This window comes from Saccopteryx leptura, chromosome 4 (assembly GCF_036850995.1).
Source record: "Saccopteryx leptura isolate mSacLep1 chromosome 4, mSacLep1_pri_phased_curated, whole genome shotgun sequence".
Classification (NCBI taxonomy): domain Eukaryota; kingdom Metazoa; phylum Chordata; class Mammalia; order Chiroptera; family Emballonuridae; genus Saccopteryx; species Saccopteryx leptura.
In genome coordinates, this window is record NC_089506.1 from 30374205 (window position 1) to 30399427 (window position 25223).

The following is a 25223-nucleotide window of genomic DNA, read 5'->3' on the forward strand; positions in this document are numbered from 1 at the left end:
GGTGGGCCCCCCCCCCCCCGTTAGTACCAATTGTTAGCACTTCCCTTTCTCCCCTCACTCACTGCCCAGCTGTTTGGCAGAATTAATTGTATTGGAGGGGCCCCTCTGAGCAAAAGACCAGAAACTTGGAAGGTAAAGGTGGCAGGTCTAAGAGACAGAGAAAGGGGATTTGGGGGCTGGAGACAGCTGGCTCTCTGTGCCACATCTTAGCGGGTATTGTGACAAGAGCTGTACAAATAAATGGGATCTGAATGAACTCTCCAAGGATTGGGGCTTAGGACCTCAGGTTTGTGTTCTGTGCACCGTCTTTTGAGTGTGTCACTTCTGTGTGGGTCAGCTTGTTATAATCACGTGTCCCTGTGATGCTGGGTCCCCTGCAGCTGATCCTTCCCCCCACCTCCCACATTCTCGATGAGCGCTGAGTCACAGCGGCTTCTCAGGACGTCTGAGTAGCTTTTTTTCTGGGGCTAGAACCACAGTCAGGAGATGTTGTAACCAGAACTCTTCCTTTTATCATCTTTCCTTTTGGTTCATGAAGGTCTTCTCCTCCGTGGATCCATGCGAAGGGAAGCCCCCCCAACAAAAGTGGGCTGTTGGAGGGTTGTAGACAGAGTGCCTTGTTTAGCCTCTGACTTGAGAAAAAAGACAGACATTTTAAAAATTCTGTTGGCTGAAAGGGGAATATTTGAAAGCCAGCATGGAGTTGGGCGCTGTGCTTACCACCTGGGCTCAGACAGTTGGCTTCGTTGTTTCACTGCAGTTTATATGCTTTCGCTTCGAAATGTCCCAGGAGTGGCAAGTCCTGAAACCCCTGGAAATTCTGTCTCTCTGGCCGCATCAGGGGAATTTGGCGGGGAGGGGGGGGGGGGATGGGTGCGCTCGGTCAGCCTGACCAGACAGCTGTGCACTCTCACTGGGAGGCTGTCCCAGCCTTTCCGCAGGGGGCTCCTGTGTCCCCCTGTTCCCAGGGGGAAGCTGCATTCTTTCTCAGGGACATGCTCCCGCCCCCACCAGCGCCAGACTACTTGCCTTCCCATCTTTGACCCCGTGTGTGCGAGAAGACTTCAAGTTCCTCCCATGGCGTTTGTTCCTAACTCTTGGCTTGTCTTCATCTCTCTCCCTTTCCTGTGCTGACACATCCTCCGTGTGAACGGAGCCAGGATGGTGGCTTTGCTCGGGGAGGCCCCGAGAAGCAGCGCCCCTGGCTGCAGGCACCCGTGGGAGCCCGCGCTCCTTCGTGCAGGGCTGTGTCTCCCGAACCCCGCCCTGCCATTGTCTCCGCTTCCGCCGCACTTCTTCCTTCTCGGCCATCTTTCTTAACCTGCTCTTTCTACTTTTTAGACTTTTGTCTCCTTCTCTTTTATTTCTCCTGTTACTTCCTTTGCTGTGTCCCCACCTGCTTTATTTTGTCCCCTGTCATTACCCAGCGAGTAGCCACGGGCTCCCCTGGCCCATCTATCTCCCTTCTGATGAAGTCTGTTCCTGTTGGGATTCTGGCCTGACCTTACCTGGAATCAAGGGATTCACTGTTCACTGATACCTGTTCGTGTGGGGGCAGTTTTTTTGGGGAGGAGGGAAGACTTTCAACACCACCAGGCCCCTGTGGGGGTGGGAGAAAACAGACTGCACCACCAGCCACCACTCTTAGAATTAGCCTGGTCTCATTGGACCATGTCTCCCTGCTGATGAGACCTGCCCCTTGGGCTCGAATGACCACAGCGGTGGCATCTCGGTAGCTTCCTTGCTGACCAGTGTTGCGGTGCAGGCAGTGGCCTTCAGCCAGCCATCTCATGGCTTTGCTTAGTTGTAGACTAAGATCCATTGTGGGCTTGGGTCGTAGTGAATTTTGCTTGTTGGAGCCACACTGGCCTGCGTGGGTGGTGTCTGTCCTTGAAAGTCTAGAACAGGGGTCCCCAAACTGCAGCCCCCTGAGGCCATTTATCCGGCCCCCGCCGCACTTCCGGAAGGGGCACCTCTTACATTGGTGGTCATTGGCAGCATTGCTCACGTACAGTACTACTTCCGGTGACGTGGGACGCATGCGTCACGGCTCCGGAAGCGCGTCATATCACTTGTTACGGCTAGCAGTGACAAATATGGAACCGGACATTGACCATCTCATTAGCCAAAAGCAGGCCCATAGTTCCCATTGAAATACTGGTCAGTTTGTTGATTTAAATTTACTTGTTCTTTATTTTAAATATTGTATTTGTTCCTGTTTTGTTTTTTTTACTTTAAAATAAGATATGTGCAGTGTGCATAGGGATTTGTTCATAGTTTTTTTTTATAGTCCGGCCCTCCAACTATCTGAGGGGACAGTGAACGGGCCCCCTGTGTAAAAAGTTTGGGGACCCCTGGCCTAGAAGGTGTTTTCTAATCCTTGTGGGACCTTGTCTCACTTCTACATTGTGTTATGCATCAGATTGGGTGTAACTGCTTATGGGAAGTTGCTCATATTCATTTGGGAGGACAACAGAGCTCCTGCCCTTTCCTTTGGCTCTTCAGAGAGACAGAAGGAAATCACAAGGAAAGGGAAGCTGGCTTGAGCGTGTGGTGTGTCTCATAACACCGACACCCTCTGGAGTCAGTGAAAGTGCTTAGGGGTTGGGCTATCCTCCTGTCCCTCATTTTGTCAATTACAAGTGGCCTCTGGGTAACAGCAAAGTGACATAAGTGAAGCATATGGCCCTGCCACAAGGTCCCAGGGACCCTCAGGTTAAGTCTTTGGCACCTTCATGAATATGGCGGGGCTGCGGTTATTGAGTGAATTCCTGGAAAAGTTTTACCCAGGTATTTGAACTGGAGCTTAAATCCTTTCTGAAATAGTTTCTTGATGTATAAAACTGGGTTATGACCTACTTTCCAAGGCTTTTGTGAAGAGTAATAGTAATACCTAGTGTTTATTAAGTGTTTAATTTGTGCCAAGCACTTATTTTCACCAAAATCTTATGAGGTGCAGATACTGTTATTATCTCCATTTTATAGATGCATAAACTGAGGTACACAAAGATTAAATAGTTGTGGCACACAGTAAGTGGCCAGAACTGGTATTGGAACCCTGGCCCCTGCAAAATCGAGGCTTACACCCTCTATGTATGTAAAGTTCCTGACGCTCTGCTCGGCACACAAAGGAGCCTCAGGAAAATTAGGTGATATATGTTAATGGACTTTGATGACTGCTATGGACTAGAACCAATGGAGGTTTCCAGGGTCTGGTTGGGGTGGAACATTTGGTGCCCTGGGGAAAGAAGGAGGTTGATGCGAGAGAGTGTCAGCTCAGCTTCTCGCAGAGGTGATAGCCAGAGTGAGTTTCCTGCAGGTCCTGAGGCAGGGCCCACTTCACCCTCCTTCTCACCAGCACCCCCTCCCTCCTGCCGTGCAGGGTGATGTGAGCAGAGCCCAGGAATGCCTTATGTGGATCGGCAGAACCGCATCTGTGGGTTTCTGGACATCGAGGAGAATGAGAACAGTGGCAAGTTTCTGCGGAGGTACTTTATTTTGGACACCCAGGCCAACTGCCTCCTCTGGTACATGGACAACCCCCAGGTGAGAGGCTGCGGGGGAAGGTGGCAGGGTGGCTGGCTGCCCATCGCTGCCTGGGAGGAATGCACACGGGATTAGCCTCAAGGGCTTCATCTCATGGCTAACACTGACCTGCTGGTCAGTAAGGAGGAGAAAACGCCACCACACACACAGACCCACAGACACGCATGCACACACACACACCCATGTGCACAGGAAATCATCCCTGGTTCTTTGAGAAGAAAGCTCATCTGTCCTGACCCAAGGGATCTGGTGTCTTTTCTCACACTCAGGAATTTAATACTTGCAAAAGTCAGGCCGAGGCTGGCTGGGCTGGATCCAGGCTGCAGAGCGTGGCCTGCTTCCTCTCACCTCTCTTGTTAGGGCTGTGGCCTTGTGGCCACTCCTGCTCTTCCAGTCTGGGGCCCCTCCCCTGCAGAGAATGTGACCTGGTTCCCTGAGCTGGACAAGTGTTGGGCTTCCCTGCTCTCCTGCAGGAGTCCCAGTCCTGGGTTGGAGGTGACCCTGGAACTCAGTTCTGCTCCCTTGCACTACAGATGAAAAACAGCCGAGTCTCAGACAGTGGAGTCGACGGTGCCCGAAGTTTATTTCTGTGCCTGGGAGTCCCTGGAGTTGCCCCTGGTCTCAGAAGATGTGGGATCTCAAGTCTTTCTTCTCATGCTATTAAGAGCTGTTGGCTCTTTCCTCCCCACTACCCGAGAGCAGTTTGATGGAATGAGTCCCCAAAGACCGGTGTGGCCCCCTGATCGGCAAGGTCATGGGTCATGGCCATATTGAGGTGGGGTGAGGTGTGGACCTGGGCTTTGGCTCTGGTTCAGAGATTTGGGAAGAGGAAGGTCTGAGTGTTGGGGGATGGATCTGGGCTTTAAGATGTGAAGTGAAGAGTCCCGTGAGTCTCTAGATCATTACCCAGCGACTCACCCTCTGGCGGCCTTTGGCACTGGTCCTCTGGGTTTGATGGCTGAGAGTAAACGCTGCAGACACAGAAAACATGAATCGCCCTCTCCAGGAAAGACTTAATCCTAAACGGAGCTGTGCCCTGTTTCACCCCACATTCCCCATAAACCTTCCGTTGATTACTTTTATTCAGAGTGCTGAACATTCAGAATAAAACCTACGTACGGACAGTTACATCTTTGGCTTAGCCTGGAATGCTTGCCTCTTGTGATGCTGTATTTGGGTTTGCCTGTGGGCCCTGCTGTATCATGCTCCCTGTCTTTGCTCTGTTGAGGTGCCCACAGCTGAGTCATGAGTCTGCCGTGACAGGAAGTAACCTTTTAGGTACCACTTCCCCACTGTTGGAGGAACTTGAAATCAAGTCTTGTGGCTAGTAGACTGGGCTTCTGGCATGCCAGGGATGGGCTGCGGTGAGTCACGGTCTCTGGGTGTTATAATTCCTTTCCCCCTTTTCTTCCTTTGTATACCTTCTCCCACTTCCTGTCCTGTTAGCTCAGGTGATTCGAGTCTATTTTTGTGCTGATTTAGCTGCTTAGTGCTATACTTCCTACTAGGACTGTTTTTAACCCAAATTTACTTGCTTGGGGAATCCTGCTTCGCTGTTGCCAGCTACCCCCCTGAGAGCTGGAGCCTCCTTCATACTCTGGACCACAGGCTCTGAGTCTTGCTGTCAGTGACATGTCACCTAGGACCACAGTGTTGCCATTCCCACTCTTGAATGTTGCAGTTGTCAGGATTTCTCTTGCTCTTTCTGCCTTAGGATTCGACAGACCCTTGGTTCCAGCACCTACACTAACCTTGGGTGCCGGGCCCTGGGCTGCCTTCCTGCGGTGCCTCGGGTGCCGGGCCCTGGGCTGCCTTCCTGCGGTGCCTCGGTGCCTCGGGTCAGCCTCTCCGGCAGGTCCCGTCCTGCCCAGGGCAGCCTCCTGTGCCTCTGTGCCAACTGAGCTTTCAGGATGCTCTTTGTGCTATAGCCTTCTCTGAGTTTGAGTTACCAAATAAAACCCGTGGCTCCTGCTGCAGACTCTTTTCAGAGGTCCCCAAACTTTTTACACAGGAGGCCAGTTCACTGTCCCTCAGACCGTTGGAGGGCCGCCACATACAGTGCTCCTCTCACTGACCACCAATGAAAGAGGTGCCCCTTCCGGGAGTGCAGCGGGGGGCCGGATAAATGGTCTCAGGGGGCCACATGCGGCGGGCCGTAGTTTGGGGACGCCTGTAATTTAGGGACGCCTGCAGAGGCAGAAATTTCAGCCTGTGCCTAAAAAAGGAGAGTCTAGCTGTGACATAGCAATATTTCTGAACATTTTACTTCTTCAGTTGTTGACGTGGCTCTTTGTTATATTAAATGGCCCAACAGCCGTTCTCAGACTTGAGAGTGGATATTTTTGTAAGTTGTAAAGTAGTGTTAGTGAACATTTATTACTGTGTGCCAACCATTGTTCTGAAGACTTCATTGGGTTTTCATTTCATTCTGACAGCAGTCTAATTGATAGGTATTACTGTCCTCATTCTAAAGGTGAGGTGGGTGAGGCAGAGTGGGGAAGACATTTGCCCTTGGTTACAGAATAAGCAAGTGGCAGAGCCGGGATTCTAATCTTGGCAGCCAGACTTCGGTTCCTCTGCTATTATTGCAGATGATGAGACGGTCGTCTTAATGCTGCTTGGGAGGAAGGAAAGCTTTCAAAGGTAGTCTCTGATTAAGACATAGAAGCCAGGGGACTCTCAGGGCTGGGTGCTCATAGGTGGCAGGGGGCTCATCTGGTTAAGCTTTTGATCCACGTGTCCAGCATTGGTAAATGTGTGCTTATTCAGTGAATGAATGAACAAGCCAGAGAGGGCTCTCCAATTTGCTCTTGGGAGCACTTGCTCTCCTGAGGTTGGAGACATGGCCTAAACCAGACGGCAGTTCTGCGGAGTCCTGCGAGTCAGGAGAAGATGGGTTGGCAGTGCTCCCAAGAGCAAACTGAGAGGTTTGTCTGTCCCTGTGGAGAGAGACTTTGGGAACTCCATTCATTAACTGAGCATCTTACTTGTTGTGTAGGGAAAAGAAGACAACTGATGGAAGTAACATCTTAACTAATAGACATTCATTGGCAGGGGATTTTCTGAACCCAGGTCTCTGATCTTTGCCTGTTGAAGTGACTTGGCATTTATGGAGCCTGTTTTTCACTGCTGCTCTTACTACTGTTATCACTGACTGCAGGTTATACTTCCCGCGTCTTCCCGAGTGGTTGTCCTGCACCAGCCGCTGTGCAAAATGTGTTGCATGTATCAGCTCCTGAAATCCTCCCCAGAGCCCTGGGACCCAGGGACTATTCCCGCTCTGCCGTGTTCTGCAGGGTGCGGAGACGCCCAGCGACTTTGCTCCGGGTTGCCCAGGTGGCAGGTGCAGAGCCAGAGGCGGGCCCGGGCTGCGGGCTGTCTGACTTGAGTGCCTGCACTCCTCACCCTGTGCTCAGCCTCGAGCAAGGTCCTGCAGCTGACGTGGAAGGTGAACTCAGCGAGGCCTTTGCCACTAGGAAGCTTCAGGTTCAGGAAGGATGGAAACGATCCACACAAAACGAGAGTGCTAAAAATCCAAGTCCATCTTTATAACAAGGTAGCATATGGTTAAGTTCAGTCGCCTAGATACCAGTACTTCGGTAGAAGGTGAAGGGGTAGCAGTGCCCCCTGCCGCCGCCCATCTGGGGAACAGCAGGTCCTGGAGGTGGAGTCTTAGATGGAACTTTCTCAGACCCAGGAGACAGAGATCAAGGGTCAGATCCTGGCTTGGCCGCTAAGTTGTTTTGTACATAAACAAGTCATTTATCCTACTTGGGCCATAAGCCTTAACTTGGCTTTTGGCCTTTTATTTCCTGAAGGCCTGAGAATAGAGTAAGATCCTGGAGTTCAGCAAATCTACTTAACACATAGTTGTTGAATGTGCCCTGCATGCCAGACACCAGTCAAATGCGGAGGCTTCCAGTGAGCAAGACAAAGTCTCTGCCTTCCCAGAGCTTGCCCTATAGTGGGGGGGGGGGTAGATAACTAAATACAAACGCTGCAGGGAGAGCTGCAGGGCGCCCCTTTATGGAGGGGGTAGCAATAAATCCAAATCTGGAAGTGATTACTACAAGTGATTGACATTTGTGGAGCCCTTCCGGGTTTTCAGTGTTTTCACTTCTGAGGTCCGGTTGCTTGTGATGCACCCCGGAGGACGGAGGACAGAGGAGGCGGTTAGGTGAGGGAACCATGGGGCAGAGGCAGCTCCAGGGAGGGAAGGTGAGCTCGCATGGCTGGAGAGTGTTTAAGGTCGGGTTCCCCAGAAGGCCCTGACACTGCGATTTGTGGAAAGTTCTTTATGAAGGAAATGTTCCCCTGAGACTTGTCAAGTGTGCTGGGAAGCCGGATAGGTAAGGGGAGGAAGCCAGACAAGGCTGTGAGCTCAGGAGAGGTCTGCAGAGGGGAGGCAGGCCTTAGCCCGCTGCTGCAGGGCTGACAGTAACTGAGGCCTAAGAGTTGTCCCAAGGGAGCTGGGCTTCCGGATGCCCCACTGGACGGTCACTGGTTCTGGCTCTGGGCAGCATGGCTCTGTGGCATGATGGCAGCCCTCTGAAGTAGAGCTGCAGGTGCTGGCCATGGTGAGCACAGCAAAACGTCAGAGACAAGAGGCCAGCGACCATGTCTGCTCCCGGACCTACTGTGGTCGCATGCTAGGGGTCAGCCTGTGCCGACCCAGTCCGGCCTTGAATGACTGCCAGAATTAGTTTCGAAGTGGTAAAGTAAGGAATCAAGGGTATTTTTTTTTTCATACAGGCGCTGGTGACACCAAACTAATTTAGAATGAAATCCATTAGCTGAAAAAGGACTCCTATAAATGGAACGTTTCAGTATTATTGATTATGGCCACTGATTTGGCTAATGCATTTAAAAATCAATATGCTGACCGTATCAAACATGCAAATGATTCTTGAATAGAAATAAACATTGCTGACCAGGCAGTGGCACAGTGGATAGAGCTTTGGACTGGGATGCGGAGGAATAAACATTGGCGGGATTTTTCTTAAAACATTTTATGATATGGTGGCACCAGCACAGTCTTTTAATTTAATATTGGTCCCTATCATGAGAGAGGGGATGAAATTCCTTAATAAGGCTTCTCTACTTTGTTGCCACGACCTACAGAGTAATTAACCATGCTTATGTTCCATCCATCTAATGCCTGCTTGGCTAAGTAATTGTAAAAATGATATAGTTCTGAACAAAGGATAAACAGAAGCATGAAAACAGTGTTGCACTAGATTGCTGTTCTTATCAAATGTACTCTGTACAATGTATTTTCTCTCTTTGGCCAAATAATGCTCAGATGCTTTTACTTTCCAAAGGCCCTGATATGAATTTGGAACAAAATACCCATCATATCCAAAAAGATTGCATCTCTGCGTTTTTCCGGGTTTCTGTGAGGCCTTTGCTTTTTTTTTTTTTTTTAATAAACTAAAGCAATTCTTTCCATTGAAAGGGGCAAGGAGCTTTATTTAGCTGTGTTGACAAAAAGATGAATATTTAGTTGCATTTTAGTAGAAAGTGTACAGAGGAGGGGTAGGAAATTATATTATATGTAATGTATAATAGATGATAGTTTTGTTTTAAAGGCTAGGCTAATATTAGTATGTGTTTTTTAAATTGTGTATTCTATATCACAAATCTTGAGCATAATTTGGCTGAAATCCAACAATACTTAGAAGATTTTTGTGTAATATGCTTCACCCTGTCAAAATGCCAAGAACCAGTTAGATAACTTTCTTTAAATACTGGCCAATAAACGCACATGATACAAAATTTGAAATGTGGGAGAGCTGATTACAGTGACAGGTTTTTCCCTCCCACTCCTGTTCCCTGGCTACAGAGTCCCCTAGCCAGAGGCAACCAGTATTACCAGTTTCTTGTGTGCCTGTCCAGAGATACTCTGTATATACAAGCATTGTGATAACTCTCAGCTCTTCAACAATTGTTGGGCAAAGTATACTGCTCACAAAAATTAGGGGATATTTCAAAATGAATATGAAGCAAATAAAAAAAGAAGCATTGATTTTTAAAAAAAAAATTAAACAAAAACATCAGAAAACCAAACAAGTCAAAGAAAGTTGTTTGGTTATGCAAATGAGGTGCAAAACCAACTTTTATTTCATTGGTGAAAATGCACTATACTATCTGCACATTCCCTAATTTTTGTGAGCAGTGTATTTTTAATTAGTGGATTTTGTGTAATTGGTATATTAGCTATCAATATGACACATGATTTCAAGTGTTAAATAGAATTTCTGGCATGCTTTTGTCTATTATTGTGTTAGAGTAAGAATGCAGAATTCCTTTAGGGGGGAAAAAAGTCTCAAAGGAAGGTTTCAAACAATAGGTTTATACTTTGACTAACATGCAAATTCAAACAAACAAACAAACAAATGCTAATCTGGTAAGGGTTATTATTAAATTAACGTTTTAAGAATTAAAATTATGTGTGGGCTTTTTGAGAGTTAACCTAAAATGTTATAAGTGTAATTTTTTTTAATTTTTTTTTATAGTAATCTTATATTTTAAATAAAATGATTCTTGTCTTTGTAACAAGGTGTACTTTGTTTAAGTTAAAAAGAAGTAAAAACTAAACAGCACTTTAAGCAATCATGTTAATAGTCGGCACTGCTTGGTATTAAATAAGTCCAAGCAGCTAAAGAGATAGAAGCTTTGAAACTTAGCAGAGGTTTTACTAATGTAAAACCATGGTGATGACTGGTCTAAGTTTTCTTAAAATTTGTTTCTGGTTATATTGTCATTTTTTGCTTTAGATTTTAACGTTCTGCATATATACATAAAATATTTTAAAATATTTTATCTATTTATAGACATGAATGCCATTTTATTATTAAAATAATGTCTGTAAGGAAAAGCAGGCACTTGTATGTTTGGGGCAGGGCTGCCTATGAGATTGAACTCAGAGCTCATTTTTATTAGTTGTGTCAGCTAAGCACAGGATGTGATGAATACATTAATTAGGGAAGCATCCATTGTTTTGAGCCTCCTGTCCTCATCTGTAAAATACCAGTAATGATACAAATTATCTCTATCTCTGACATAGTTACTGTAAAGATGAAATAAAGTAATGTATGTGAAAGTGCTTTGATAAACTCTGAAGTTTATCAAGTTAGATGTTGATAGAGATGTTATTTGTTAAGGAAGTTGGTTGCGGTAGTGACGTGAGATGGACAGGGAAGTGGGGGGAGGCTGGAGTCAGTGATGACAGTGAGGAATTTGTTCTGCAGCTTTCGTATATGTCTGTGGTGGTAGTGTGGTGGGGATGGAGTGGAAGGGACCAATTTAAAATGGGAGGGGAGAGAGAGAGAGGGGAAGAGAAACATCAAAATTGCGGCACTGTGGCCCTGGCCGGTTGGCTCAGTGGTAGAGCGTCAGCCTGGCATGTGGAGGACCCAGGTTTGATTCCCAGTCAGGGCACACAGGAGAAGTGACCATCTACTTCTCCACTCCTTCTCCTTCTCCCCCCTTTTTTCTTTCTCTCTCTCTCTCTTCCTCTTCTGCAGCCATGGCTTGATTGGTTCTAGCACATCAGTCCCACGTGTGGAGGATGTCTCTGTGGAGCCTCCGCCTCAGGCTCTAAAAATAGCTCGGTTGCGAATATGGCCCCAGATGGGTAGAGTATTGGCTCCTGACAGGGGTTACTGGGTGGATCCCTGTCGGGACACGTGGGAGAGAGTCTGTCTCATTTCTCCTCCTCTCACTTGGAAAAGAAGAAAAAAAAAACCTGTGGCACTTTAGTTGTTCATTGATTGCATCTCATACATGCCTTGATTGGGGGTCTTTAGCCGAACCAGTGAACCCTTTGCTCAAGGCAGTGACCTTGGGTTCAAGCTAGTGATCTTGGGCTCAAGCTGGCAAACCCACGCTTAAGCTGGCGACCTCAGGGTTTTGAGCCTGGGACCTCAGCGTTCCAGGTCGATGCTTTATTCACTGCGCCACCACCCGTCTGGCAAGTAGTCAAAGATTTAGTGCCTGCTTGACTGGGGAGCAAGTGCGGAGTTGCTGACAGAGACGGAAAAGTTGGGAAGGGAATCAGTTAGAGGGTGGAGGGGAAATGATGATTGAGTTTGAGGTAAATCTGGAGGGGGCAAGTTGAGGAAAGGGGTGAAATAGTTGGCTTACTGAATTTAAGGTTTCGGAAACAGTTAGGTGGCCAGCAGTTGGAGTTTTGGAAACTGAATGTGTCCAGGAGATTATCTAGAGCCGAGGCCTTTGGCCACGTCTTTAGGTCATTGTCACCAGGATTGGAAGAGGAAGTAGAAGGGCTGGGAATGGGGTGGCTGGGAAGCTTCCACATCCTGAAGCTCGTGCTGGCTCAAGCTGGTGCTGCTGCGTGGCCACAAGGGGCAGCTGCATGGTGAGTAAGAGCGTCGCACCAACACAGCAGTGTATGATAGCGAACTGACTTTTCTCGGAGGGAAAGGTTAAATACATCTTTCTGAGCTGGAGAATGGAGAGAGTAGCCATGGACGTTACACCTTTCTTCTATTTAGTATCAGGTAGTGGAGCTAGAGGGAGGAGGGGAGATGTGTGTGATACCAAAGCAGCGGGTGAAGCCCCTGGCTGGGCCCCTTAGTGCCTGGGCGCAGCTGGGCTCCTCTCCTTTGGTAATTCTCTCCTGCCGCGGTGAGCGCTGTGGGGTTGGGGCCCAGGGAATTCCGCTCTCCCTTCCAGCCCCGTCAGAGCGCTCTTCGTAGGTGAGCCCTTCCCTGAGATCCGTGTCTGACCTTGGCTTTGGGTGGTTTGAGTTGTGGTTTCAGCCCGTGGGCAGCCGTGGTGGTTCCTGCCTTAGCTGTGGAATTTCCACACACGTTCTCTTCTTCCTCCTCCCACCAGTTGGCCAGCAGGTCGGTTCTGACTGCCTGCTGTGTCCCTCGCTGTCCGCTAAGAAGCCCAGAGGGCTGGAAGAGACATTACGAGGGCACCAGCCACCAGCATCTTTCCTTCCCCTTTCCAGTCTCTCAATTCCTAGTATTTTGGAGTTTGGCACCTAAGAGCCAGTTTGGCCAGTTCCTGCCCTGCCCAGTTTGGGCAACTCCACAGGGCCTCATCTGGTGTAAGCCTGCTGGTCTTGCTCTTTTATTTACCTTTCATTGATAATCAACTCTTAGATAATGAGTAGGTCCTTGGTACATTTGAAGGGAGGTGGCACGGTAGAGAGGAAACTGCATGGGATTTGAGAATCAGGAAGGGTGGGTTCCACCACTGGCCTGACTCCTCAGTACCTGTGTTACCTTGGGCAAGTTGCCTCACCTGCTCAATCCTTAGTTTCTTCTTCTGTAAAATAGGAGTGTTGGGATTCAGTGACACCTGCAGAAGTCCCTAGCAACAGGCCTGGTGTATAGTATACTCTAAATATATGTCCGTTTCTGTTTTCCTTTTTCAAGGTGGGCTTTGTCAAAGCAGCAGACTGATGTTGGGAGTCATGAGGTCTGTCTGTCTTCCCTCTGCTCCTTGAGGAAGTCATTTCCTCAAGTTGAGCCTTGGACAACTCATGTGGTACACGATGAGGCATCAGCAGAACCTGTTAGTGCCAACATTTTGCGAATTTATGAATCTGAAGTTAGGTCCTCTGGTGGTTTCTATGCTTCTGGTTCCTCTCACTAGAAGATAGGAAAATTTTTCTATTTCATCAAGAAATAATGCTGCTTCTAGAACCTTACCCCTTGGGAGACACGTCTCATCTCTGTGTGGCTACCTCAGCTCCTTGCTTGATGGTGGAAAAGAAATGGCCCTATGCTTTCCAATCATGGGGAGTGGGAGGTCCTTGGTGGCAGAAAAACAGTTGAGCAGAATGGAAGGTGTTGGCAGTGTCTTCATTAAGCAGTCATTTAACAGGAGCCTGCCTTCTACCCTACATTGTTCCAGGAAATTTAGACATCCCGGAAGTGCACAGGTTGCTCCTGACTTACATTTTCACGCACCATTGCCGCCAGCCACGTGTGCAGTTCGAATCCCTCTCTCTCCCTCTCCCCGCCCCGCTCTGCTCTTCCTCCTCCGCTTCCTGCTGGTGCAGGTCCCTCTGTGCGCAGTGGCTGGGCACGGCGCTTTCTCTCACCAACTGCTGTGTCTCCGCTGCAGAGCCAGCAGGACCAGCCGGTATCTGCAGCAGGGGCCCTCAAATCTAGTGGCACAGAGGAATCTCTGAGACACTTAAAAACATACAGGTGCCTGGGCCCTACCTCTGATCAGTTCAAACCCTGGGGATGAAGCCTGAGCATTAGTTTCTTTAAAAATCTCCCCAGGTGATTCACATAGCAGCCTTCCCACCAACCTCTGCCTCCACTCCCATCTGCTCAGATGCCGCTCTTCCTATCCCATTCCTCAGCTCCCTCCTCCCAGGTCCTCTGACCTCTTTTTAGTTGGGACTCAGGCCTTTCATGTCCCCTCTACCTGGTTCCTGTCCCACAGGAAATGTGCTACAGGTCACGGGAATGGCAAAGTCATGACACCCAAGTTCGAAACATGAACAAGTCTTCCCAAAGGAACATTGTTTGCTAGTGGTGGGAAGAAGCCACGTCGTCTTCCAGTCCTCCATGAGGGTAGCAGGTGTTCATGGACAGGTTTGGGCACTTAATCACTGTACAAGTAGTGTTTTCTTTAAAAAACGGAGGAGTCGGCTGTGTAGAAGAATAGGATTCTATTTATGTCCTCAATGTGTTTGCAATCTAGTAAGAAGAGACTTACACTCACAGAAAAATATTTTTCAATACAGAATTCAGGACTTGGGCCTATCACCTGGGAACATTAAAAATAATGTTTGTGTTCTTTCCATATCCCATTTGATTTGGGTTGATTGTTTTTGGGTGAGGCTCAAGCCTGGGTTTTTAGCATAAGCTCCCCAGGGCCCTGGCCAGTGGTTCAGTGGATAGAGCGTTGGCCTGGCCTATGGACGTCCTGGGTTCAATCTCAGGTCAGGGCACACAGGAGAAGGGACCATCGGCTTCTTCCCCCATCCCCTTCTCTCCCTCTTCTCCTCCCACAGCCAGTGGCTCAACTGGTTCAAACATGGCCCCGGGCACTCAGTTGGTCTAAGTGCATCAACCTCAGGCACTAAAAGTAACTCAGTGCTTGAGCATCGGCCGGAGACGGGGTTGCTGGGTGGATCCTGCTCAGGGTGCATGTGAGAGTCTGTCTCACTATCTCCCCTCCTTTCACTTAAATAAATAAAACGAAACAACAAAACAAAATAAAACAAAAAAAGAACAAGCTCTGCAGGAGATCCTGATGTGCAACAAAGTTGGAGAAGGATTGGCACGTGTGAAACCAGTGAGAGGAGAGGTCGGGGGAGGCTGCAGCCAGTGGAGCAGGCTTCATGGAGGCGTGTTCTCTTGTCCTTTCTGGAGAGGAGCTGGGGCTGTGGCCAGGAGAGGCAGCCTGCTTGTCTCCAATGCCCTGCCCCTGGCCAGGTACGGTTCCTGGTGATCCTACCCTGACATCTGGCTGCTGAGGCTCTCACAGCTCAGGTCTGCTGGCACGTCCTTCCTTGAGCAAGAAGTGTCTGCCTGGCGCTACCACCCTGGCAGCGAGCTGTCACCGTTAATCTCCTAGGTCCAGTAACTGGAGTGGACACTGAGCCGTCGCTCTGGATCAAGCCTCAGCGATCCTGGGGCTGTTTTCTGCTGTCATTCATTTCCCTCTGGGTGGCGATGAAGGTGGGGGAGACTGCTTTTTCAGACATTCGTCATGTTTTCCTGGCTTCTCCTGGTGGTGAGGAGGTCCGTGTGAGCCTTGGAGCAGACCGTGGGTGGGCTGTGGGTGCAGGGAGGGAGGATGCCCCTCCCCCCGGGACTGCTGGGTCTGGAGAACTGCTGACTCTCTCTGAAGCAGGGGATCAGGCTGGAGCGACCGTGGAGGGGATGAAGTCGTTGAAATCTGATCAGCTCCTGTCTGTCTTTGTGTTTGGATTAGTGTCCAAATGGTCCTCTGAATCCCAGTTCATCACTCATAATTCAGGATGGGGCCCTGGAGGCCTTCGGGCTGTGGTCTGGGATCAGGAGAGTGAATTGTGCAAGACCAGCCCCGAGAGTTGGCATCTGCATCTTGTAATTAGCATGCGGGTCGGAGATAGGAACCACCACGCTCTCTGTGTGTTTTCCTGTCACTCTCCCAACAGGCTCCGAGTTGGGCTTGTTATTGCCCACCGTCAGAGGGCAATAATGTCCTTAAGCTAGAATTGCAACAGCTCAAGCTTTTTAACATTACCTGTGTGGCTTCTAGGGTGTCGGAGCAGAAGTTGGGAGACCTGAGCTGAAGTTCAGGCTGTGCTAGCAATTACATCACCTTGGACAAATCTCTTCACTGACAAGTCACTGTCCTCAGGTGCAAGGTGGGGAGCTGAGGTGGCCGAGGTGCTCGGTGTGTCTCCGGAGGCCACGCGGCCCTGCGCCTGCTTTTGGCCCTCTCCCTCCCCACGGAAAGATTCACCTCTGTGGTTTTTGCTTTGCCATGACCCAGGCTATGGGGGCTTCAAGGTTATTCTTTAAGGTTTATAGAAACAGTTTAAGAGGTTACCAGCAGCTATGGACAGGTTCTAGGTTCATGGGGGACTAGATTTTCCAAGCTAGAGATTAGAAACTCCACAATGGTGATTTCTTGGCTCCCATCCTGTGTCACTGCTTCATTTCTGGTGGAGAAATTAGAAAGCCAAAGAGATTGTGCCAGGGTAGATACTGCCACACAAGGTGCCTGCGAGTTTCTTACTGTTTTAATAGCATCTTTACTTTGGTTTATAGTGTATGGACATCATAAAAGTCCTGTGAAATAGACTGAACTGCTGTGTTTTTTATTTCTGTATTGTGTGAATAATTAGTACCCTATTTATTATGAAAATAATTATAAGTGGTATAAAGCAGGACCAAGCCAACCAGGAGAGCCCTGGCTGGATAGCTCAGTTGGTTAGAGCATTGTCTAGAAGAGCTGAGGTTACTGGTTCAATCTCTGGTCAGGAGACACACACACACACACACACACTCTCTCTCTCTCTCTCTCTCTCTCTCTCTCTCTCTCTCGCCAACAAGGAGATCAGATTAGTCAGGACCGAAAAACATAGTAGCTAACACTTGTTGAGATTCATCTGTGTGCCAAGTGCTCTTTAGTGTATTCCCTTGTTCTTAACAACTGCCTTGTGAGGTAGGTACTGTTAGCAGAAGGGAAGACGGAAGATTATTGGCTAAGGAACTTATAGTCAAATGGGTTAGCCCACATTTTTAGCCACTGTACTGGAATATCTCTCCATAATACAAAAGGCCATAGGTAACGTTAATGCCCACATGGAATGGCAAGAATTATCACTGTTTTACAGGGGAGGAAAGTGAACTAAAGACTAGGTAGGTGACTTGCTCAAGGTTGCAAAGCCAGTAAGTGTCATAAACAGAACGAGAAGCATGGTTTCCTCTTAGTGTTGTCGCCATGGCCTCACATAGCATCCCTCTTAAAATGAAAAACTTTTCTTTTTTTCCAGAACCTGGCAATTGGGGCAGGAGCTGTTGGATCTTTGCAGCTGACCTACATCTCGAAGGTAATGTTGCCTGGAGCTCTGGGAATTCATATTCTGTAAGTAGGTTTAGTGTCTAAACAAGAAGTATCAAATGCTTTGGGTGGTAGCATTTGGGGGTGTTGCATGGGCAGCCCCCCTCTCCTCCCCGCTGCCTAGGGAAGCTCTGCTGCTGACGAGGAGTGGGTGGAGTGTGGTCTGCAGGTTCCTGGAGAGGAGGCCTTGCAGCCTCTTTCTCCTGGGACACATCAGCCAGTGATGCTCTCAGTTCCAGCAACGGAGCGCTGGTGGGGGCAAGAGTGGGATGTGGACTTGCTTGTAATTGGGACAAGGAAGAACACAAAAACAAAACAAAACCCCTCCAGTGACTGTAAAGGATTCCCCCAAAGGGTATAATTAAACAGGAGCAGCTCAGAAAGAGTTGCCACGGCCCTGGAATCTTATCAACCACCTGGACAGGATTACTGCAGCGGGAAGGCTAAGAGTGCCCTGGGAGGTGCTCAGCTATACCAGCCGACTGTTCAGCAGCCAGATGACTGCTGCAGAGCCTGGCAGGTGGCTGACAGGTCACCCCCTGGTCTAGTTCCTGCCGACAGAGCACAGAGCGAGAGCAGCCCCTCTTTGGTGCTGAGTCCTGGGGTAGGGGATGGGGTTAGGGCTGGTGGATGATGCCCACGTGTAGCTGCTGAATCAGCTTTTCAGCAGCCCCTCCCTGGAGCAGGCTCAGGGCTGACCCGTGATGCAGCAGTGATAAAAAGAGTCAGGGGATTTTGAGCCTCACCAGAAAGAGGAACTCGTCGTTGTCCAGTGAGGAGAGGCAGGAGGCGCCCAGCCAGCACTAAGGTTCGGGAAGGCCTGCTCTCCCACGTACCCCTCACTTCAGGCCTCTTGGAGACCTCTGCTTCCTTGTCCAGGTTCTCCCGCCCTCAGGAAGTTGCCATGAGCTGGAGGGGACCATGATCTGAGGGGCTCCTGGCTCCTTTTTGTGACAAGCTTTGGGAATCCTTGGGTTCAGCCCTCTGTCTCAGCTGGTCATGGGGTCAGGGGCAGCTGCAGAGAGTCTGGCAGGCACAGCGGGTGCAGAGGTGACTTCTGAGCCAGTAGAGGAGAGAATGACCGTAGGTCAGGGGGAAGGGCCTTTGAAAGCTCAGCTTTGTGCAGGCCTTGTGGTGAGAAGTGTTTCTGGCTATGAGACAGGCAGGCCAGGGGCTGGGCCCTCCCCTCTCCTGGCCAGACTTGCTGTGAGTTCATTAGGTCATTTCCCTAGGAGGTTCAGACAAGGCGAATTCAGAGGGGCAGGAGCAGGGACCCTCCATATCAAATGCCCAAACCTGCCTGTTTGAGATGGTTTGGGAAGATTTCTTTTTTTGATGGGGGAAGAGTGACTAGAGTCTCTTGCTGAGTCGGGTTTTATAAGTGTAGCTCACATGAGGGTTTTTAGAATTCTCGGCTTTGGAGGTGGCCTCATTTAGAAAGGATGGACCTGCCTTTTATTTTTTTAAGTAAAAAAAAATTTTTTTGACCCTGGCTGGTGGCTCAGTGGATAGAGTATCGGCCTAGCATATAGACGTCCTGGGTTTGATTCCTGGTGGGGGCACACAGGAGAAGTGACCAACTGTTTCTTGCCCCTCCCTCTCCCCCTTTTCTCCCTCTTTCATTCCTGTAGCCAATGGGTTGATTGGTTCGAGTGTGGCCCTGGGTGCTGAGGGTGGCTCCATTGGAGTGCATCAGCCTCAGGCACTGAAGATAGCTTGGTACTTGAGCATTGGCCCCAGATGGGGTTGCTAGGTGGATTCTGGTTGGGGAACATGTGGGAGTCTACCTCACTATCTCCCCTCCTCTCATCTAAAAATTTCTTTCCCCCACTGGTATTCATTTTATTGCATGGAATACATTGTTTTACCAATTTCTGCACATCTATTAGAAATTGTTATATATTAAATATAAATAATAGATATACTAACATAAATTTCTATTAAAAATATAGATAATAGATTCAATATTCATTAGAAATATAAAATTATTTTTTGTTATATATGTCAGTGGCTTTCTTTTTTTTGCATTTAAAAATATATTTAGAAAATTTATACAGTGACATTGATCAATAAGACTACATAAGTTTCAGGTAAACATTTCTATAGCATTTAACCTGTTGATTGTGTTTTTTTCCATTGAATTTTACTGGAGTAGCACTGGTTAACAAATACACAGTTTCCAGGTGCCCAATTCTACAACACATTTCTGTGCACTGTATCGTATGTTCGCCCCTCCCCATCAAGCCTTTGTCATCACCATTTATCCCCCCATACTCTACTCCACCTCCCCCCACCAGTCACCACACTATTGTCCGTGTACATGAGTTATTTTTTTTCCTTTTTGTCCTTTTCTGCTCTATCTCTCTACTTCCCTCACCCAACACCCTCCTTGCTGAGAGCTGTCAGCCTGCTCTCTCTGTATGAGTCTGTTTCTGTTTTGCTTGGTAGTTCGTTTTGTTCATTACATTCCACATATGAGTGAAATCATATGGTCCTTGTCTTTCTCCAACTGGCTTATTTCACTTAGCACAGTGCTCTCCAAGTAGAAAGGATAGACCTGCCTTTTAGCCCTTCATGGAAGAGATAGGGCTGAAGGAGCCTTTTGCAAAACCCATAGCTACCATGGGTCAGGTTACACAGAGCTGCGGGCCTTTAACTCCTGCCCAATGCAGTGCCCGAGTACGGGGATTTTCCCAGAAAAACATTCAGCATTCCATGTGATTTTATATTAATTCCTAGATGTTTCCTTCCAGAGGAAAGGGTTCTCCCACAGTGTCAGCCTGTCTTCTGGGGTATGTGTGGCCTCTGTCCAGGGGAGCTCTTCTGTATCTCTTTTGTGAGGGCTAGTGTTGGGAGAATGGGGTCCTTCAGAGAGGCCAACAGAGATGTAAGTTCTTGACTTGATGTCATCCAGGGCATCAGTGGCAGCAGAATTAGTTCTTGGGCAAACTAGGAGAGAATTGATTCTGGCCCAGTGGCTTTGTACACAACCAGCCCCACTGGCCCAGCCCCAGCTCATGTCTCATTTTGTCAGGGCCTTGCCCTCAGTAAGTGTAAGGAAGATCTTTCTAGAACAGTGGTTCCTGTAAAAAATTCTCAAAAATAATATTAGAAAACAGATAGATGTCATTCACATGAATGATTTGCAAGCTGGGAGATGTGACCTCTGGCAGAAACTGAACGTGTGCCATCTTTTATAGAAAAAGTACCCCCCCACCCCAGGTTCCCAGTTAGGTCCATTTAGATATAAATGGGGTATCCAAATTTATATCCAAATGGTTCTGATTGGTGCAAATCATACATTCATAATTCAGTATTATGTGTCCTGATTGGTTGTTATGGAGTTCTGGTTGGTTGGTTTAAATGCAATTGAGGATATAATTATAGAGTTCTGATTGGATGGGGCAGGTCTCAGTTCACTGGTCCGAAGACAAACTGGGAACTCTCTTATAATAGGTGACTCAGTTTAAATGAGCAGGGCATAGTGCAGGAAGCCAAGAGCTCAGTCTGGGTTTCTTCTCGGGATATAGACCATGTGCGAAGCCCCTGTCAGCAGGTGGCCATTAGACTTTTATTTATAAAATTTGGGCCCTCACTTGACTATGGAGAATAGATCCCAGCAGATCTGGGGATCACATCAAATGAATCTTCACAGGGTCCACATTCCGAACTTTTGGGGTGGGTCATGGATCCTTTGGAGAGTCTGAGGAAAAACAGACTCATTTTCCAGGTAACGTATGTGTGTGTGTACACACCATGATCTTACCTGTAACTTCAGGGCTCATTGAACCCTTGACTGGTTCAGAAAATGACTTAGAGCCCCTCCCATCATTCTGCATAGGTGACTGCTGCATCTCTTCCCCTGCTTCTGATGCCACCTTATAGGGTAGCGTTACCCTGGACCCCAGGGCAGAGCTGCACCAGCACTCCAAGCCCTTGTTCTGCTGCTGCTGTGCCGTGCCAGAGGGGCCCCAGCTCCACTTCCGGCCAAGGACAGGCAGGGTGGGGCTGGCTGGCAGAGGCCTGCCACTGATGAGCTGGCTGCTCCTGTGGTCTGTGTTTGATCTGATAAGAACAAGTTCCTGAGAGGCTGTGTCACTGGAGCAGCCTCATCTGCGTCACTCTCAGGGTGACCCGTGCTGTTGCCCCCTCACTGCCCCGACCTCCTCTCACTGCTTGCATAAGCCGGGCCCCCCAGCCAGCCGCAGGGGTGCAGGTGGTCGGCGGAGGCTGCCTCGGTCAGCCTCACTGCGGTTTGCCTGTCAGCCACACTTCTTCAGGATCTTCGGCTCCTTCACTGGGTCTGAGGGAGGCTGCCCAGCCTGGCCTGATGCCCAGCGTGTGGTGGGGTGTAGGAGAGTGGTGATACTTCCCGGGGGCCAAGCATTCTGCTTCCACGGTCACCAGGACGTCAGGAGGAGGCCAGAGCTACCTGTCCGTAGTAAACGAGACCCCCCACCTTGGCCTTTCTCTCTGAGGGTCACAGCATAGTAGATATAATTTCCTTTTCCTTTTGTTTTGCCATTCATTCTGTGACCATAAGAAGGGGACTACTAATATCACTCTGGCTTGACTAATCAGGAACTAGATGAGGGACATTGAGGGCCTTACCCTTGCCAAACAGCCCAGTAGGGTGGAGCTAGAACTGATACCTTCTTACTTCAGCAAGGAGCAGCTTCACCAAGGTAAGCCATGAGGCATGAGGCAAATTATAGATGTGCATGCATATAATCATGCATACCCCTTGACTGAAAACTGGAGGACCTGTAAAAGCAAAATATAAAAGTAGGCGATCTCTTCGAAAGCATCAGTTCCCCGAGTAAGCACATGGGTAGCATTCTTGTAGTATAGGTTGGTAATAAGTTGTGGTCAGAGCGGACAGTTTGTCATTCAACGAGGGTAAAGAGTGTCCACCAGTGGTGCTCTTTCTAGTCAACGAAAAATGTCAGTTTCTGGGAGCAAGGGCCTCCCATTAGGCTGGAGAAGGTGTCCAAGTGCCCAGCTTTGCATCGCCGTTTCGAAGATGCAAGTAGAAAGGATGCTGTGAGCTAGGTGGGTTTTGAGGGTTGGGATGGCCAAGGCAGTCCTCCGGGGGTCAGGGTTACGCAGGAACCAAGGGCAGGACCCGCGGGCGTTTATGGGCAGGAGGGCCCGCAGGAACGCAGATGCTGAGTGGCAGAGCAAGAAAATGAGTCACTGACAGATCAGAACATCAGACGCAAGCAGGATAAAGGCACACACTGTGGTTCAGACTGAGTTCTGGGTCTGAAACCCAGGAAACGAGATAGCGCAGAGGCCAGCCCTGTGATGTCATGGGCTCCAGTGCGCGGCTCCTGGGGGTGGTGAAGACAGGCCTGAATTTGAGTAGTCGGTGTCTGAACTCAGGATAGGGATGTTCATCTTTGCTTAGATCTTCATGTTTTTCAAGACTGTAAAGGCTTTCTTAGGCCCCGTGACCTCCACCTCACATCATGGGAAACATATCAGAACACACCTATATTTCTCATTAAATGTAATTGGCTGCAAAGTCTTTGAAAGGATTTTAATCATTTTACTTTGGGAGTGATCTGGCTGTAAGTCACTGAAGTTTTGATTGGCTCCGATTTCTTGGCAGTCATCTTGCACACCCAAGTATTCCCGTGAACTAAGAAAATCAAAGCTACTAAGTATTTTGAATGCAGTGAAATTTTTGTGAGTGTTTAAATGAAATGTTAATGAAGTTGACCTAATGTGACATCTTGTAGGCATTTAATGAAATAGTTGTCATTGAGGTCGATACAGTGTTATAGAGACATTTAATTGAATATCTGCTAATGTTGAGTATGCCACATTCATTTTGTATGTTGGAGGCCAGGCATTTTTTCAGGTCTCATTCATTTTTTATAGGCCCTGAGACACTCACAAGGCTCTCAGCATTTTCTCATAGTACCAAGCATGGCACTGTGTGAATTAATAATGTGGATGGGATTTTATAGGAAAGGAGGTATCAAAAGCAATAGTCTGCCCTTTATTGAGCAGCTTCTCACTGACAGGCTGAGCTCAGTGCCTCACCAGCACTGTCACATTTAATCCTCACAGTAGCCCCATGAGAACATAATATTATTATACCTATTTGATGGAACAGGAAGTGGGGGTCACACAGCTGGGATGCTTGGGATCTGGGCCCTGGTCCTCTGGCACTAGGGCTCAGGCTACACTGCCTGTTCTTCCTTTGATAGGCTGTTAGCTCAGTTCCTGGCTTGAGTATTCATGGCCGGATTAAGTTTGGTTGTTAAGGAATCTGGGCAGATCTGTAGAAAGAACGTAGAGCCAAGAGTGAAAATCCAGACAGGCTCGTGGGTCAGTCATTATCAGACCCTTATCAACTGTGAGCCAAGTAGAGACCTTAATTTTGACTTGAGATTTTTAAAATTTAGTTTCTGGCTTCATGTTTCCTGTTAAAGCAAGAATGGCTCTTGGAGTCCCTCTGTGAGAACAAGTAGGAGAATGCCCTTGGCTAGAAAGGGTGGGGGGTGAAGGAGTGGTGTCCACAGGACGACTGACAATGTGGGAATAGTTCCTGGGGGAAGGTGGCTGGCCTCTTAGGAAACCCAGGTATAGTGGTGGGATCTGCTCCAGAGAGACTCAGCCTCCAGGAAGGGTGGTCACCTACTCTTTGTGGGTATTTGATGGAGTATGAATTGCTTTCCTGTACTTGCTCAGTATACTTGAACCTCAGTGAGGTGGGCTGACATAAGCACCTTGTAAAGCCAGTGGCTGCGGCCACCATCACAGCCGCCTGGCCAATGCAGGTTCGCATTGGATTCGGACAGATGGTAATGAAACAATGGAGCCAAAAACTGGTGGGCTATCATCTTTAATCCTAGCTTGCACCCTGTGGGCAAGTAAAAACACACACTGGGCTCCAAAACCCACACATTCAGTGCTCACAAAGCCACTGACTTATCCGAGTTTCCTAGAATCAAAGGTTTCTAGCTCACCAGACTTATTCACCTCTGTTCCCCATCTCCTTCCTTCTCTCTGCACAAACTCTGCACTAACTGACTTCTCACTCAGCACTCCACCATCTTGGCTGCTTCTCCTGGCCTCCTCCACGTGGCCTTTCTCTGCTCTCCTCTCTAGTGCTAATCTCAGAAACCGAGAGTGAGCAAGCTCCGGGTCTGCCCCACTTTATAGTGTAGAAACCAAAACCTTTAATCCAATATACCCCTTATACAAACAAGGAAGTCTCTGATACAAAGTCACTTATCTGAGGCATAATGGGATTCCTCATGAGAGTGCACCACCCCACATCAAAAAGGGTGGGAAAGACTTAGTCCCAAAACCAAGCCCCAGGTTACAAGGATCCTGCTTGCCCACAGCCCACCCCCAACAAACATTAATATAATCACGCCCATCCCAAGCAGGAAGGGTGATCAATACCATCACCAGGGCGATGGGCTTCCATGTGGGCAGCGCCATCTTTAACAAAGTGAGCGTAATGTATTTTATCTGCCCAACACACCTACATGCTCAGGAATGTACATGCCAGGGGTAGGATTGAAAAAGCAAGATGAAATCAAACAATAGGGGGTATAGAAATTTTTTTTACTTTCTTAAGCCCTTTTCTAGTTATGCTCTCTGATTCCATTGGCCCCCTCTTGGGACGTGTGGAAAGTGCGTGTTTTCCTGGTTAAGCAGTCACGGTTGATATAGGAAATCTACCAGTGTGTCCAGATGCAGTGAGTGCCACACTGCCTCATCTTTCTGTGGGCTCCAATTGAAATTCATGCATTTGTAGCAATCCCATCGTTGATCGGAGAACTGTCTGGGAGGGGGGGGGTGTTGGTGGTTGAAAGTGGAGTGGAATCTTCCTCGTGTGAGTAGGGCCAGTATAGATTTTGTGGTCCAAAGAGAATTTTGTCAGGAGTCAATATCTTTTGAAAGTGTTTTTGCAAATACAAATAAAGATTAGTACAGGCATCAAGATGGTGGTTATCTCTGAGGGCTGGGGCTGGGGCTCTCTCAGGGAGGGGCACACAGAGGGCTTCTGAGAAATAGGGCTGATAATGTCCTGTTTCTTAATCTGGCTGGTGAGTGACAGGGTTTCCACTGAATTATTAGTTTTAAAAGTGTTCACATAT

At 48.4% G+C, this 25223-nt stretch overlaps 1 protein-coding gene across 3 annotated transcripts in view; it reads left to right on the top strand.

The window, feature by feature from the left end:
* The window catches only part of PLEKHA2 (pleckstrin homology domain containing A2), a 75977-nt gene that overhangs the window by 24613 nt on the left and 26141 nt on the right, over positions 1 to 25223 (top strand). For all 3 annotated transcript variants that reach the window (XM_066380387.1, XM_066380385.1, XM_066380386.1), the window contains exons 2-3: positions 3383 to 3546; positions 17033 to 17089. In XM_066380387.1, the coding sequence (XP_066236484.1) occupies positions 3406 to 3546; positions 17033 to 17089 (198 nt within the window). In that variant the 5' untranslated portion in view covers positions 3383 to 3405. The remainder of the gene's footprint in view (positions 1 to 3382; positions 3547 to 17032; positions 17090 to 25223) is intronic.